Below are 16,631 nucleotides of genomic sequence, written 5' to 3' on the forward strand. Positions count from 1 at the left end.
TAATGTACATCAACTTTAATCTCGCACTCTTCAACGCACTCTTTCATCCTTTTCTTGTTCCAAAAATTAAAAGAAGATAAAGAGTAAGTTGATACGAAATTAAAGTTAATCTACATTGATGGAAACAGGCACACATACACACACACACACACATATATACCATAAAGGTACCTATTACATAATTGAATTTGAAATGTCAAGATTATCCTTCGCATTTTGCAAATCGCATGTAAGCTTGCATAATTCGCCCGCTCTTGATTAAGAAATGCGCTTGTGATATAAGGCGATACGCTCTATCCGACACGACCGAGTCCAATGTTAATATTCATTCTGTGGAATAATGTGAACACCCGCGCCATCAACTGCAAGGCGTGCGCGAATGTACCAACAGATCTGATTACCGTCGCGACGCCGTCTGACATGCACAGCGTACGTTAAATGAAGACACTCGACGCTCATTTTCACGCGGGTCAACTATTTTTATCCCATCGCAACACTGCCCGGCCGTTGTCCATTCGACGTCTCTTCCTGCCTCTTCCTCTCTCTCTCTCTCTCTCTCTCTCTCTCTTTCTCTCTCCTCTCCTCTCCGGCGCACGACTGGCTTCTGCACGCGAGAACAAGTCTGCATATTTTGAGGCCCGAAGTAGAACGATTAAATCAGAATCCACCCCGTCCCATTGTTCTCCGACGCGCGAAACAAACACCCGCAGTAAATTAAAGCCTTTGACGCACGGCACGTTTAACACATGCGATTCTTTCCATTAATTTCTCGCGGCACTATCTCAGCGTAATGCAATATCTGCGAAGACAACCGTTAGGTCGTTACTAATAACAGCTGACCCATCTCGTTCCAGGTAGTATCGATTACCCCGTTGAACTCATTATCAACCAATTAGCGTGGCAGGTAACGGATCTACCCGAGAGGGTGGATTTTACCTGGAAGATGAAACGATCATGCCCAAGGCAAGTCGTTAGCGTACGCGGTTTGATACCCCCCTCGTATGTGTGTGGGATGAACTACGCCTAAAGCTGACCGAATGCAGTCCCGTAACATCGCCGTTCTAGCATTACGTACACCCACAAGTATTCATGAATGACAGATTCGCGAGAATAAGTTTATTCACCCTATACCATTTCAACGGAGAGATCCTTTTTCGTAATATGCAAACGAGAATTCAACACGGAAAGAATGATTTTCAAGTATTTTTTTCAAGTATTTAAAATTTTAAATAGAGACGGATCTGAAAATAAATTTTGTTAAACTATCAAAATAATTATGAGATAGGAAACACAAGCACGATGAGCGGAGATGCTGCAAAAAATTTTAATATTTTACTTCACCAGTTTAAGTGTCCTACATTTTGATGGTTTAAAATTTTCTGTACCTAGTTAAATTTTTAGATATTATATTTCAGCAAACCATCTATTTGTCTCGAGAAACAAACAGATTTCGTAAGACCTCTTCTAACCTTTTACGGCTTTTTCGCAAATAAGCATTGTACAGATTTCTCACTTTCATTGTTAAGAAATCTGTACAATGGCTACTTGCATGCCCACGGGCGCAAATAAGGGCGATTAATTAAGTTTACACGAACGAATAACTAATCCACGCCATTGTTATCGCTTACGACGTGTCAGTAGGTAGTGTCAAGTCATCGATACGTTGCACGGTTCACTTGTTGCTAGCGATTTAAATGCGTTTGATAAAGCAGTTGCCGGATCATTTCAATTGTTATCCTACTTAATATGACACGGAACTTATTACATTCACGTGCAGAAGACTAATATACTTACGAGCTCGTACTGACTGGTATAATACTAATAACTTATGCATCTGCTCAACACAACATTTCGATGACTTTAAGATCGCGTTTCAGAATAATTTAAATAATCATTAGAAATATCTAATAATACACTGACTGATTGTGCTAACTAAAGGTAGCTTTAAAAACATTCACATTTGATTAGCAGTAAAAATAAACCGATTAAGAGAAATGATAAATAATCTCCTCATGATCCTGATGAATGACTTTATATAAACGTTCCATGATAGAAATATTATTTTCAAATTCGCTTAACTAGATTGTTAATCTTTCGCAATCTCTCCTCGGCTATACATCGGTAGTCGACGCTGGCAACAAAGGTACGAGAGATTTATCATTTCCATCGGTGGTCGAGTAAATGCGAATAAATAAATTTCACGGCGTTTGTTTACCCTAAAGACTTTCTAAGGAGTGTCTAACGTTGTCTGTACGTTGCTGCGTTCTCTTAGGCGTGAATACGAGGTGATGTCATACATAAGCGTTGCACCTTCTCCCTATTTAGCGGCCAACAACTCGCGTTAAGGAACTTCTGGATGATCTCATTGGATACTGGCGCGGACGCGCAATGTCAAAGGCCATGCCGCTTGATTCGTGTTAATCCAACGCTGGCACAGATAAAACGCGGAACTCTGTTCTACTCGATACTAGCCGTGGATACTAGCTTGCTCGATGTTATGAAGTATTATTAAAGTATTATTTTAAATATGCAAAGAGGTCTCTACGTATGAAGAACATACGATGCATATCGTAAGTGCAAAGCTAAAACATGTGAAACATATCCATATTACTACAAATTGCCGTGCGGTGAAGAAGAACGTGAATAAAATAGCAATAACATTTAAATAAAAGAAAAAAAATTGCTCAGAGTTTCGGATCGGACAGACGATCTATGAGCGCACTTCACCGGTCGGGGAATGTCGACCGGAGACATCGTCGTATACGAAATGTCTCCTCAGGGTGTACGACCTAAGACCTGTCGCACGAGTTTCGAATAGCTCGAGGGACCGTCGTTTCTCAAAGGTTTCTAAAAGTTGCAGCCGAGCTTTTGAATAATTTCGAACGCCTCAGTTGTAGTCCGGTCAAGTCACCGAATTTACGATGCACTCACCATTCGTGTAGCTTTCGAGTTACATCCTTGTTAACTCTATTGACACTGAAACCATTTTGTTCGTTGTAAATCGATTAACCACTAAAACGTCACTGGAGGCAACCGTCAAGAATTATTGAATGAATGAATCATCGAGAGTAGCTCGGTTTCGCTCGTAAGTTATGTTCTGTTGTCTGGCATGGACCACCCATGAAAAGGCGAGCAGTCGGGGACTAAGTCAGAAAAAAATCTGGTCGTGTTGATTCAGCGGTTCTAAAATGTTTGTACTGTATATACGAAAGAACAACGGTGTCGTAATCGATTCGCAGATATACGAACTCACACAAACGATATGGGCGTCTACGGATTTTCTCAACAGAACGCCCCCACTGTTCCAAAGGGGTGCTCTAAATAATCAGTAAACGCCTCATAAAATTGGTAACGAAGCACGCTTTTCTCCGATAGTCAACCGAAGCTGCATGTGACGAGCATGTCGTATGTGCTTGCAGTCAGTGACATGTTATTCGAAACGTAAAAGAGATCCGAGTGACAAGCGCATCCGACCGCAGCCTTTTGGATATCACGTTTCGTCATTTATCCTTTTTCACTTTGTCCAATATGTGCATTCTCGTTCGTCATATTGAAGAAATCTCCTTTGTTGAATATTTTATTTAATATCTATTTTTATATCAAATATAGGCCTTCTGTTAGATGAAATTGACGAAGAGTTACTTTTTTCCAATGACGTACAGCATGAACTGCTCCATTCGTATGTAAAATTGATTTACAAAAACAGAAGAGATAAAATGCCAAGTGGGTGCAATTCAGTCTCTATCTCTTTTTCTATTCAATCAATCACATTTTGGGAAGAGAGGGAAATTGGAGAAACCTTCACGCTTCCTCTTTCATTTTTGTTAACCACATTTGATACTTATACTATTCAGCTATGTAGATGACGCAAGTCTATATGCTCTATACCTTTGTCTTTTTCCTGATAAAAATGTCAAGTTTGATATAAGTATTTAATAAGATTAGCTTTTTCTGTTAGCTCTACGAGTTATGCGAATCACCAGACGCGAGTCACTTACAATCTCGTAAGTGATTCAAAGTTGTTACGATTCAAAGACAGAGGCCACATGTCCACAAATTTCGAGATCACGTCATGCGATTGTAAACAGAAACGTGACTCATGACGTTATCGCGCGATATTAACAGGAAGCTTGTTATAAATCTCACGGATCTCTCGGATAAAATAGATCTGTGTCGCTAGACTTATGCCCGTTTCTGCATAGTAGACAAAGTAGATTAACTTTAACTCTTCGTCTGTATCTCTGTTTTTCACTAACGTCGTCTACACCGTGGGTCTTTTTTTTTTTACGCCAGTACCAAATTTCTCCTACTAAATCCAATGTGAAAAATCAGAAAAAATTTGTTTTACATCTCTACTTTGTATTTTAAACGTTTTAGAAGTCAGATGTCATTATATTGGTTTTTTTTTTAAACAGCAAAATACAGAAGGAACTTTGACTGTTGAAATTTTGACTGTTCCTTAAAAGACCCACGATACAGATGGAGGATTAATCTCGATTCAACTAACTCTTCATCTTTTTCTAATTTTGAGAATTTAGTTGAACCGAGATTAAAATTAAACATACATTGGTAGAAACAGGCTGTTGCATTGGACAACTAATTTGAGAAGAAACACACGGATGTGGTATTAATGCGCAGGCAGCATAATTACGTCGTTCTCAACAGGCCTATTTTCTATTCTCAGGGTCGTGCATCGTGTGCAGAGTTAGACTGTTTTGAAACGATGATCAGATCTACACATGTCATGCGAATTGGAGCTCAAGTAGATAACGAGCTCCTAGATTTATGTTTTCGACATATGCGACGACGGTCAGACGAATAATGGATGCTTCGACAGAGTCAATGGTCAAAGAAGTCAAGCTATACGAGTATCGACCAATTATCTTCTGCCACCATCGACGCTTAGGCGATTTCAGCCTGGAGTTTATTTCAAGCGCCGTTATTGATACACTGCGCTTTATCAGTTTAAAGATGATATTTTACAGTAAAGTTACAACGATAATAAATTATCATTCGCAATTGAAATCTAGGTTTTGAAATTTAACTTATGCAATATCATACAAAATATACGGATTTTAAATCGCGAAAGGATCAATTTGTATATGAGAAATTTTCAGCGTAAGCTTCACAACATAGGTATGATGGCGACGTTATTTATAAAACGCTTCAGCCAGAACTTCATTTTACAATGTTTCGACCGCGAAACACGTCGACGTCTCTTACGAGACGGACAGGCACTCTTTCGAGTACTTTCATCTTGAGAATCCCCTTTGGATCGTTGCCAATTTCTGGGATAGAAAGAACTTTATTTTTGGTACCCACCTCGATAAAAATACCCTTAAAGTCGGCGAGGCAATATTGATGATATTACGGCCAAACGAGAAATTGACTTTGATCGTCAATCAAATACCATCAAATTGAATTCATATCTAATACAAATAAAGCTGCATTTCAATGTAAACAGCGTAAATATCGTGTTTGATAGAGAAAGCGGCCAGAACGCTAATAAATCGTTCGATTCGAAAAGGCCAAGAAATTATTGCTTGAACGGACTTTTAACCAATATGACTTCTATAACCCGATAGCAATAAATATATAGGCAATTAATATGTCATACGTGAAAGGTAAAATATTAATTGCAGATATTATTGATTTCGTTTGTTTTTTTCATTTCTCTTTTTATCGAATACGCAGAAATAAGTATATGAAATTATAATCATGTGGGTTATAAAAGTGACTACTTATAATATTAGATACTATATATATATATATATATACCGTAAGACAGGTCTTATTCAATTTATTTTCAATTATTACTCCGTGTATTTTTGACGTAACTATGTTAAGTAACAAATCTATTCGACTAACCTGTTATCAGAGATATTTACGATCTTACAACTCGGAAATCTATTAACACATACTATATTGCTTCAATGTAAAATTAATTTATATAGTATTACATTGTCAAAGATAGTGTTGTTTTAATATTATCTATGACAATATGATTCTATAAATAAAATAGATACGATAAATCAGCGCTCCTACTATTTCAAGTAATCGGCATTCAAGTCAATTGAACTGGGTGGGTGTATTGTCGTTCTCGGAAGTAGCGTTAACCCATTGCAATGGGAATCATGATTCGTCTATGGCCTTCCACGTCTAATGCCACCGACTCATAGTAGTAGACAGCCTGGCAGCGACTCGATTCCTTTCTCGGAACGTGGCTGCATTTTGTATGGCAAACACATAACATCAACCTATCATTTCCTCCCCTTACTGCAGTTTATTCTGCATTTTCATCGTGTCGGATGTCATGCCACGTTCAAGAATAGTCACATAGAGACAGCAAGAATAATTAATCTTATAATAGTTTATAGATTCAGAATATAGAATATCTAAATTTTCATATCTCTCGTAAAAACGCTAATGTCAAAGTGTTCTAGTTGAACAGATATAAAAAAAAAGCACAAGTTATAAGTATTAAAAATTTAACTATTTTAAAATTGACATCATTATTTCATATTATATAAATATCGATAAACCAATATAATCTATCAGTAAAAAATGTAAAAAAGCTCATCAACAGATAAAATATACGTTTCAACCCTTCGGGTTATATTTTATTTGTTTTGTTATATTCACACGAAAAATAAAGAATTTTTGTGCATCCGAATAACTGATGTAGGCTCTGATGGGCTTCTTTACATTTTTCACTGATAGATTCTTTCGAGCCTTATTATTATTATATATATATATATATATTATATATATTTGTACAAATATAATCTGTCACAGTTAAGGATCATTGTCTCGTCGCTCTGAGTTATGACTCTAATAAACGACGAAATTGGACGCTTTATCAATACGAACGAAACAAAATATCTCTTGGTTTTAAAACCGTACTCAATATATCTATGTAATGTGCTTTTAGCTCGATGGGTGGCCTTACCAATGTGTTTTATTAATTTATTTATTTAGCACAGAGATCAGTTATCTGAAACGTGATCGATTTGCCTTGGGTCTTGCTCCATTGTCTTCCGACGCATTCTATCTGATGCACGAATATTAATTCAATCGGATACACGCCCCAGGCACGTTACACCCTTGAAGAGAAGTACAGAAAGAAAAAGGAACACGAGCATTCGAAACTTCTTCCATTGGGTTTCGAGGCTACGAAACATTGCTGTAATTATCGTAAACCGCAAAATTCTAAAAAAAACTGGGTCAAGCGACTGTATTATATGAGTAATAATATTCATTTTTTACAAAACTGTATTATCATAATAACTGTTTCATTAAGAAGTCACGCGTGGTTTTATGACTATTTTATAGAATTTATGATAAAAAAATACCGTAACGTTATAAAAAATATTATATTGTATATATATATATATATGTATACATATTACAAAATAAAAAAATTGTATATTGTTATAAAAATAAAATGTACTATTATATTTTTATACAAAAACATGTTCGCATAAATATGTATTCCTAACTGTAACCTTTGCAAGTTCCTCGCAGAAATCCGTAGAAATCATAATGCAAATCGATTTAAACTGAATAGCGAAGCACAAGTTATACAAACTCGACATATGAAACGAAGCAATCCTCTCTGAACTACATTTCCATAAAGGAAATTCTTGCAATGGGAAATGCACTCGTTCTGTTGGACTACACCGAGAGAAAAAAATGTACTTGTCACAATTTAACTGTAATTTATAGTTTTTTTAGAACAACTATATATATTTGCAATTGTTTAACCACGCAAATATATGTTGCTATTAATAATAGTCACCTGCTTTTGAAAATCTCTAATTTTTTAAACATATTTTTTAGCTATTACTACCACATAAATACTAAGTAAATTTAATTAAAATAGTTATATTAATTATAATAATTATCGATTGCATTTACTAAATAATGTCTACTTTATTTATTATTTATATATTTTGATATTTTACTGTTTTAATATTTGAAATTATCATAATTTATAATATAATTTCTATGATTATCGTTAACATCGTAGCAATAATAATCACAAAAATGGAGCTCCTAAACATAATTATTTGACCATACAATTATAGTCACAAATACTAAACACTTTTCTCTCGGTGTAGGTACCACGTAAATTTTGGGTGGTCTCGTGAAGCTGCATATACGATGGAGCGAGCCCAATATTTAATAACAGGAGGTTGCCCCGAATTTGCACTAATATTTCTTAAATGCCCGGCGCGTTGCCGTGAGCTGCATTTTTCATGGGCGCCCGAACCGCCTTCTCGTCCTCCCTCCCCCGCTGGTACCCTCGGCTTTTACACTTCCAGCCATTCCTTGCGCGATCTAATTTGTAACTGCATTCGTCGTACGGACTGGTTGGAAATTACTAGCGCAGTTCGTATTATGATCGGTTTTTTTTTTTACTGCCAGCGTTTACTCGCGTCGACTCGGTAAACCCGCTCTCCAGCCCGCGGCCACGCAAATATTGTAACAGGTACTTCGTGCTACCTGATCGCCATCGCCGTGTGCACAACATTGGAATAATTAACACGTAATAACGTAATGGGCAGTGCGGTAGAAGCAAAACGCGAGTTGCGTGGGTTTACGAGTACTTCGTGGTACAAACGTAAAGCGAGTTACATCTAAATTCCTCTTGACACATTTAGCTGTTTCTAATTAAAGCTCAATTTGAGATTTTTTTGACGTCGCAGACAGATATCTCACCATCTTGCAATATCGTCTATGCAAAAAACATAAAAGGAACGGCGTGCTGATAGAAGTTTCATTTAAATTCCAATAAATTTCCAATGATTTACGCCGCTGTATTTTTCTCTTCTACGCGCCCATAAACCGGAATATAAAATACAACCGAGTGAAAATCCATATTGCATACCAGCTTATATACATATTCAATCGCGAGTAGCCTCGTAAAGTTACATAGGATATTGAAAACATCGTTAGTGTAACGACCTCCAAATAACGCAGTGTGTTGAAGACTCATTCAATCTTTTCGACGAGCTTTTCAGTCCGGAATATCATTCCATCCGCGTAAACAGCGTCGAATCTCATCGTATTTTTATTGCAATAAGAGCGGCAACGCACGATAATGTAACGAGTGTTCAGACGTAGCTTTGCGACGTAAAAAAAGTTTTATCTTGGAAAGAATAGTGTTTTACTTACGTACGCATTATATGCAAACACACTGTATGCAAGTACGTATATAACATAATGGAATTACAAAAGAAACGAAAATCGTGAGATTATTTAATATTGCGCCGAAGAAGAAAATGTTAGTAAATGCTCGATTCTGAAAAGGTTGCGTCATTATGCGTTATCAAGTAATTCGCAGAAATGACACAATATATGGGACAGATATGTATGTAAAATTCAATTATTCGTCGCGTAAGTAGAGCGATTACTCGCCGGCGTGGTGAAATGAGAAAAATTTCCCTACGCTATCGCAAAAGTGGTCTGGTTTACAATAGCCGAGCCATCGGTTATCGGTTCACGAGCGTGTTACCAACGAAATCCTTGAGTATGTTTGAAAATAGAATAAACAACAGATGTCGACGACCTCGGGGGCTTTTATCGCGGAATTTTCGCAATCTAGTTACTCGCGGACGCGGACAGACGAATTCTCGGCGACGATCAGAGATGCCGGCGACCTTTGACCTGTCGCTCGTAAAGTCCGGATACTCAATTTCGAGAATTATCGAAGGCAATCGTGCATGTTCCGTACGTGTAACAAGTATCCTTCTAACATCCTGCCCAAAGTTATCTTTTTCACGCCATGAATATACGATCCGTACACATCAACTTCAGAGTAATGGTCGTAATTGCAATTGGATGATCCTCCACTTATGAACATTAATGCCTTCACGTACATCTGCAACTTTGATAATCGCAGATATAGTTTCAGATGCATAAAATTTGTATTAACTATTAAATAAATAAACATACCGAGACATACCATAGATAAGATTAGAGATTCTACTACAACAGAGACACGAGTGATTTTGTTAAAATTCTACAAAAAGATAGGTAGAAAGAGAAGAATATATATTCTATCTTATACTGTGTAACCTTAATTAAGATTATAAAGCGAGACAGTGTGATAAGAAATTAAATAGCGTGTATCTATGCAGGAAGACTATATATATGTATGTCTTTCTCTCTAGAAAATAAAGATTTGGACAAAATCGCTCGTGCCCAGATTCTGTCATAGGATTTTCAGATAAGACTAAAACACTATTTAAAAACAAAAATCTGCAGAGAGTAAACAATAAATAATTTGACGAGAGGTTTATAAATTACAGGCTCGATTTTCGCAGATGGCACCAGAGTCATATCTAAAGGTGAGATTCAGAGGTACCGCGAGCTCATTTTTAAACTGAGAACCGTCTGACCTTTCGCCGACCCTGATTCCTTCGGGATCGTTAACGATAGCGTGGCACACACATCGGGATAAACCTGATATATTTAAATTTATCGACGGTCTAATCCGCTTTCTGCGAGCCGAGATCAAAGCGTCTGGCAGATCTTTTATGGTAAATCTTCGAGTCCCCACGCAGTTTCTATTCTGATGTCTCGTAAAACTCAAGTTGAAATAAGCCGCCATCGCCCGACTGCACGATTGCTCTTTGTATAACCAAGTAGAATAAATTTTTTCTTTAGTATAATTTCATATTCCACTTTTACCATTTTAAGTTAACAAAAAGACATTCAACTGAAATTATGTAGTGATAAATCTTCATAACATTCTGAAATTTTTTTTAGAAATTAGTCAATAACGATATGTGACTGTGATACATAAAAAGTTGTTCATTTTATGTACGTCATTTTGCATATTAATTTTCAACGATACATGAATCAGTTTCAAAACTTTTTTTAAATAAAACGATATAAATAAAAAATGAATTTTTATACCTTCTGATATTCTACTCTATTTATCAAATATACATACATATGGATCTAATTTTTATTTTTGTTCTTCAAATCAAATAATATTTACATGACATCCTCAAGATTTTTTTACAAATTAATTAATAACGATATCAAATACAATTATAGTACGTCATAATAAAAATATCCACGTTATCCACGTTATATCGTTATATATGTTAATTTTTTTTTGTATATTTTCAACGGTATGAGTATGCAATAAAAATTTCGAAACATTTTTTTAATTAAGGGCTGGTTGTTCTATTGTATCTTTGGATAAATTATATGATAATTTACCTTGGGACAAAAGAATAAAAGAGCATAAGACAATAAAAGAGTAAGACAGTAAGCTGAAGTTTATCGAAAGATGGAATAACTCAGCCTAAAAGATTATAAACAAAAAATGAGTTTGTTTCTAATATTCTACTCTTTTTATAATATATATATATATATATATACACATAGATCTAATTCTTATTTTTATTTTCCTTAAAATTAAACCTGACAGCTCAAAGATTTTATAAAAATTAGTCAATAACAATATCACATATGATTGCAATACGTTATAATAAAATTGTTCACGCTATTTATGTATTGTTCTGCACATCAATGGTAGATGCATCACAATTTCCAAACTTTTTTTTAAAGTAAGAGACATAAATAAAAAATGGGTTTTGCTATCCTACTCCATCTGTCAGATACATATGGATCTAATTTTTATTTTCCTTAAAATGTATCTTCTTTCTTTTTCTTCTTTTTCTATTTATTTATTGGTCTATTATTCACAACACGTGTATGTGAATAAATCCCTTTTCGAAGAAGTCGACATCTCAGTCGATAGAAACGGCTCAATCGCGATTGGAACATGACAAACACGTGTATGTGAATACATTGTGCAACATGTGTACATGTATTTGAATATCCAAAGTATTGAGTTCGGGTTCAATCGTCGCAAGTGACTGTGCGGATTTTTTATCTCTAAAAAAAATTTTAAAATGGATGATCTTTCATTGTAAAAGAGCCATATGTTGCGCAACCCGTGAAGGTTGCTAGGAACAAAGAAGCTTTTGTAAAATCCTGAATTTACTGTTCGCTGCAGGTTCAGTAACTCAAGTACGGTACAAGGCGTCTTCGGCAATCACAGAAACTGTGTGTGTGCTCTCCATTAGCGAAATAAATCCCTTTTCGAAGAAGTCGACATCTCAATCGATAGAAACGGCTCAATCGCGATTGGAACACGATAAATGTTTGCGTAACGTTCAATTCATCAGTTATCGAGTAATAGGCTGCTTTGTACACGCTATTCATTCAAGAGACGGATTAATTCATTTGGGTTAAATTCTCATCTCGCTTCGCATAGCTTCTAACTATAGTAGGAATTGAAACCTTTAACACGAATAAAACATTTCTCTCTTAAAAAAAATTAAATTAAGAAAAGATATTTTACAAATATACTGTTAAAAATAATTTTAAGTTAAAAATGTATAGCGGACTTTCTAAAAAATGCAAACATGTTAAAATTAATATTTTTTTGTACAAAAATTTTGGCATATCTCATAAAGTCCACTATACGGTTTTAAATTAAAATTACTATTTTATTTTTATTAATGTACTGCTCATAATTTCTTAAATTTCATATAGCTTAAATAAATTGAATTCTGTTTTCATTTACTAAGTTTCCGATTTCATTTCGTCAACGTGACGTGTCCACGTCCAAATTTCTGGGACGCTCAAGCAATCTGCCGATAAAATGGAGGACGCGTGCGGAATCGAAAGCTCTGCTAAATAAAATACTTCCTAGATTCAGGGCACGCGTTCGCGAGGATTGTTTCTGCTACACGGCGCGACATCAAAGACTCCAGATGTTGCAGATGGCGATTAAGTAGGTTTCCGTTCTCTTTGAGTTCGCGGATCGGCCAAGATGAGGCGGGAAAAGGTGCAAGCGCGACGCGGAGAGATGCAAATTTGCCTATAAAATTTATCTCCGGGAAAAAAAGTCTGCCGAAGATTCACGAAGGCGGTATTGGCCACCCACGAGCAAAAGCAAAATTATCTCTCTGATGAATTTTTATATAAGAATTTTTATATTGTCGATGCCTTCCTTATTATTTTTTCTTATCATATTCGTACCGATCTCATAGTATTTTCCTCATCGATCACCACAAAATGAAACAAGTGCGGAAGTATGGAAAGATTGTGACTTGAAATATCTAAAAATTCAGCTAGATACAGATCTGAAAATAATTTCGTTAGATCGTCAAAGTAATTAAGTAATTCGAATGTGACGAGTAATGTTACAAGAAATTTTGAATATTCTAGCCAGTTTGAGCGTTCTACTTAATAATTAATAACCCAACAAAATTATTTTCAGATTTTTATTTATTTAAACAATTTTAAACCCTTCAGCAAAATCATGCTTTCCTCATAATAATCTAAACCTAAATCTAGACGAGAATTCCTTTAATTACCATGATTAAATTCAAGTGTCACATTTCTTTATTATGTTCATCTATAATTTATTTCTTATATTTACAGTTATGACTATTTATATATATATATATATATATATATATATTGTAACGAATTCATACTATTTAGGTTGGAATTGTTCCATCTTTGGTATAGTTCAGCTCATTGTCTTACTCTCTTACTCTTTCGTTTATCCAATAGATAAAAAATTACCATACAGTTGATCCGAAGGTGGAACAACTGGCTCTTAGTTCCCTAAATCACGCTGAACTATTACATGCGCAGGATTACACCGATGACGACAATGGCGAAGAGGATGAAACCGATACCTTCACCACGTCGACTACTACAACAAGTACGACGACGCCGAAGCCGTCGCTCAGCCAGCATTACGAATACAAAGACCCGAGGGCCTACGACAGCGGTACCGGAGCTCAATATAACGGGTACCAAGCGAGAAACGATTATCCGCCAATGTCTGCTCACAGCGTTCACAAGTGGCAATCGCTCGGTACTCGCGAGGGCGTCAAAGAGACCAGAAGCAACATGCAGCAGTACAACAAAAACGGAAAGAGTAAGTACGCTTCAGAAATGTCGAGCGCATCTCAATGACTGTCACGACGTTTCCTCTTCCTACGACATCTTTATCGAAACGGGAAAAAAAAAATGTGCGGGCGGTGAAGCGTATTGAAAGAAGTAGTTTGCGAGCGATCGCGATCGCGATTGCGATTTCCTCGGTGATCGGTTTATGCATGGAGACGTAATACCGTTCTACATTTTCGTCTGCTAACCTCCATTAATTTTAACAGCCCGCCGGATGCGCGCGCGCTGTTCTGAAATAGTTATTAATCGTTATTGAAACCACGCCGGTGGTCCTTTCCTGGTGGCGGTGTTCGATCAACGTTAATAACACGGTAATATTTCACGTATGTCGAAGATGCCACGGTAATTATCGGCGTGTACGCTTTCGTCGCGCGTGCGTGCGCTATACGCAAATGTTTGTGCAAAACCGCAGCGCGCGCTTATCCAGCACTACGCTATCTAATACGTTACACGGGATGTACGCGGACGTGTTCGCGGCAATCGAGTTGCCTACGCGTGTAACAGCGATCTGCCGCAATTATGAAACCGAAGCACAGCGCGCATAAATCAATTGGTAACCACGATCGTGATCAAACAACATCGCGTATCCGCGATTCGAGCGCGAAGGAGAGCGCATATTTTAAGATCGGCAATGTTACATTGTAATAGGAACGTAATATATCGCGTATCACTTTGACCGTCCGGTTGGTGTAACGGATGGTTTTTATAATTACCCGCCTGCAACACGCAATATAAATTTGCCCGTGCTATATTACGATTGCGATACGACTCCCAGGCGCACGCCTCTATTTATCCCTGGAGGCATTGCGCCTTCTCTATCGATGCGATTGCACAAGCGCCACTCACATCTACATACGAGAGGACGAGAGAAAGAGAGAGCCGGTAAGATGGCTCTTCCTTCTCAATCGGCTTCTCTTATTAGCGAGCGGATGACAGGCATATATCATGAAAACAGCCACCATAAAACGCGATATTTACGTTGGAGAAAAAAATCAGATAAATATCAACTCTCAATGGTAATGTCTCTTGTATTCCTCTTGCTAATCCTGTTTCTCCTAATTCTGTTTCTTTATCATTACGTGCGCCTCGTAAACCTATTATATCATGAGATATAACAGATCAAAGTCTTCCCAAGGCCCTACTTGTCCTTCACTGCTTTTTGCACGCTAATTACATCCGATTGCGCGATCGTCTCTTCCCTCGCGAGCGCCTTTCGAATAAAATTCTCGTGTTCAACGCGCGGCGGGGGCAACGCTCGGTAGTGGAGAATGGAGTTTCTGCGAGAAAGGCGTAATGGAGTTTGCAGGCTATTAATATGTAAATTAATAACAACGATTGTGCACCCAGACTGGAGTGCTCGTGGCGGTTGCCACGCTGCAACCGCAGCGTGAACTCCCGTGCATCAATGCGCGCACGTGCGTGCTTGCCGGGCCTTCATTCATATAGCCCCACTATTCATATAGTGGATTGAAATCAATTTATTATCACTCACCAAACGACAGCAATCCCGACCTCCTCTTACCCAAAAGTTCCTCTCCGCGACGACTCTCGTCTCTTCTCCCGTCTTCCGCGTCCGGATATATCTGCCAAAATTTTAATATGCTACGCTAAAAATTTCACTTCACATTTTTCAACATTTCATTTCATTTTTAATTCTTCGCCGACAATGTATAATTTTGTACCTTCCGACTCAACAACCTGGATCTTAAATTTTTTTAAATTTAGTTTAAACTTTAACATATCCAGACCGTATGAAAATCTGAAAAAAATTCTGGCATACTTGTGAAAAGTTTTAAAGAGTTTGTATTATTACGTTTGTATTATTATTAGAAGTCGGGTTGTATTTTATTATTTTTACAAGTTTAAATTTATCTACTACTAGTAGTTGACAATAAAAAAATTGGTTGTACGATCCAAGTTCTGCAAGTTGTCGGCGGAGAGTTAAAAATTAAATTTTACAGTTTTAACAAGAAAATTATAATTATGTGCGTGATAAGATAAATGCAGAGAATGCATAAGGCTTTCGTGGAAATCTTAGCGTCATATATCACATTGATGACATCACATTCCGTTGACTCGCATAATCCTGCATATTTAAGAGATGATATATACCCATTGGATATGCTACTGTGTCTTTCGTGACACCGGTTGATCAAATACTTTCATGATGAGTCAGAGTTTAAATTTGTATAAAACTAACCGAACCGACCGCAGGAGAAAAGAGTAAATAATTGATAAGCTTGATTTTGTCCTCTATTCTTCCTCGCGTTAATAATAAATGTGCGTGCACTAAAAAAAAATCGGTTAAATTAATCTAAGATATCTAAATAACCAGACATTACGCTTAGTGAAATATAAATGATCCACAATTTTAAAATAACCAGAAGGACAGGCTGCATATATTTTCGTTATGGTAACCAAGTGCGTTTCGTTGTATGAATTCTAATAAAAGCAACACAAATTTCGGTTGAAATATTATTAAATTATGATTATTTAATTACGGTAATCAGAAATTATGTTCAGTTCTACCGAAAGCTCCTTTAATTTAACCGTATACGTCCACATTAATTCAGCTTATATGATTATAATAACTAGACACTTGGATATTATTACTACATACG

The 16,631-nt window shown here is 36.6% G+C and overlaps 1 protein-coding gene across 1 annotated transcript in view; it reads left to right on the forward strand.

Annotated features, from left to right (window-relative positions):
- The window catches only part of LOC108756778, a 110,693-nt gene that overhangs the window by 36,066 nt on the left and 57,996 nt on the right, over positions 1-16,631 (forward strand). Inside the window, exon 2 of the mRNA XM_018500819.1 lies at positions 13,693-13,981. Coding sequence (XP_018356321.1) covers positions 13,693-13,981 — 289 coding nt within the window. The remainder of the gene's footprint in view (positions 1-13,692; positions 13,982-16,631) is intronic.

Source organism: Trachymyrmex septentrionalis, unplaced genomic scaffold (genome assembly GCF_001594115.1).
Source record: "Trachymyrmex septentrionalis isolate Tsep2-gDNA-1 unplaced genomic scaffold, Tsep1.0 scaffold13, whole genome shotgun sequence".
NCBI classification, from domain to species: domain Eukaryota; kingdom Metazoa; phylum Arthropoda; class Insecta; order Hymenoptera; family Formicidae; genus Trachymyrmex; species Trachymyrmex septentrionalis.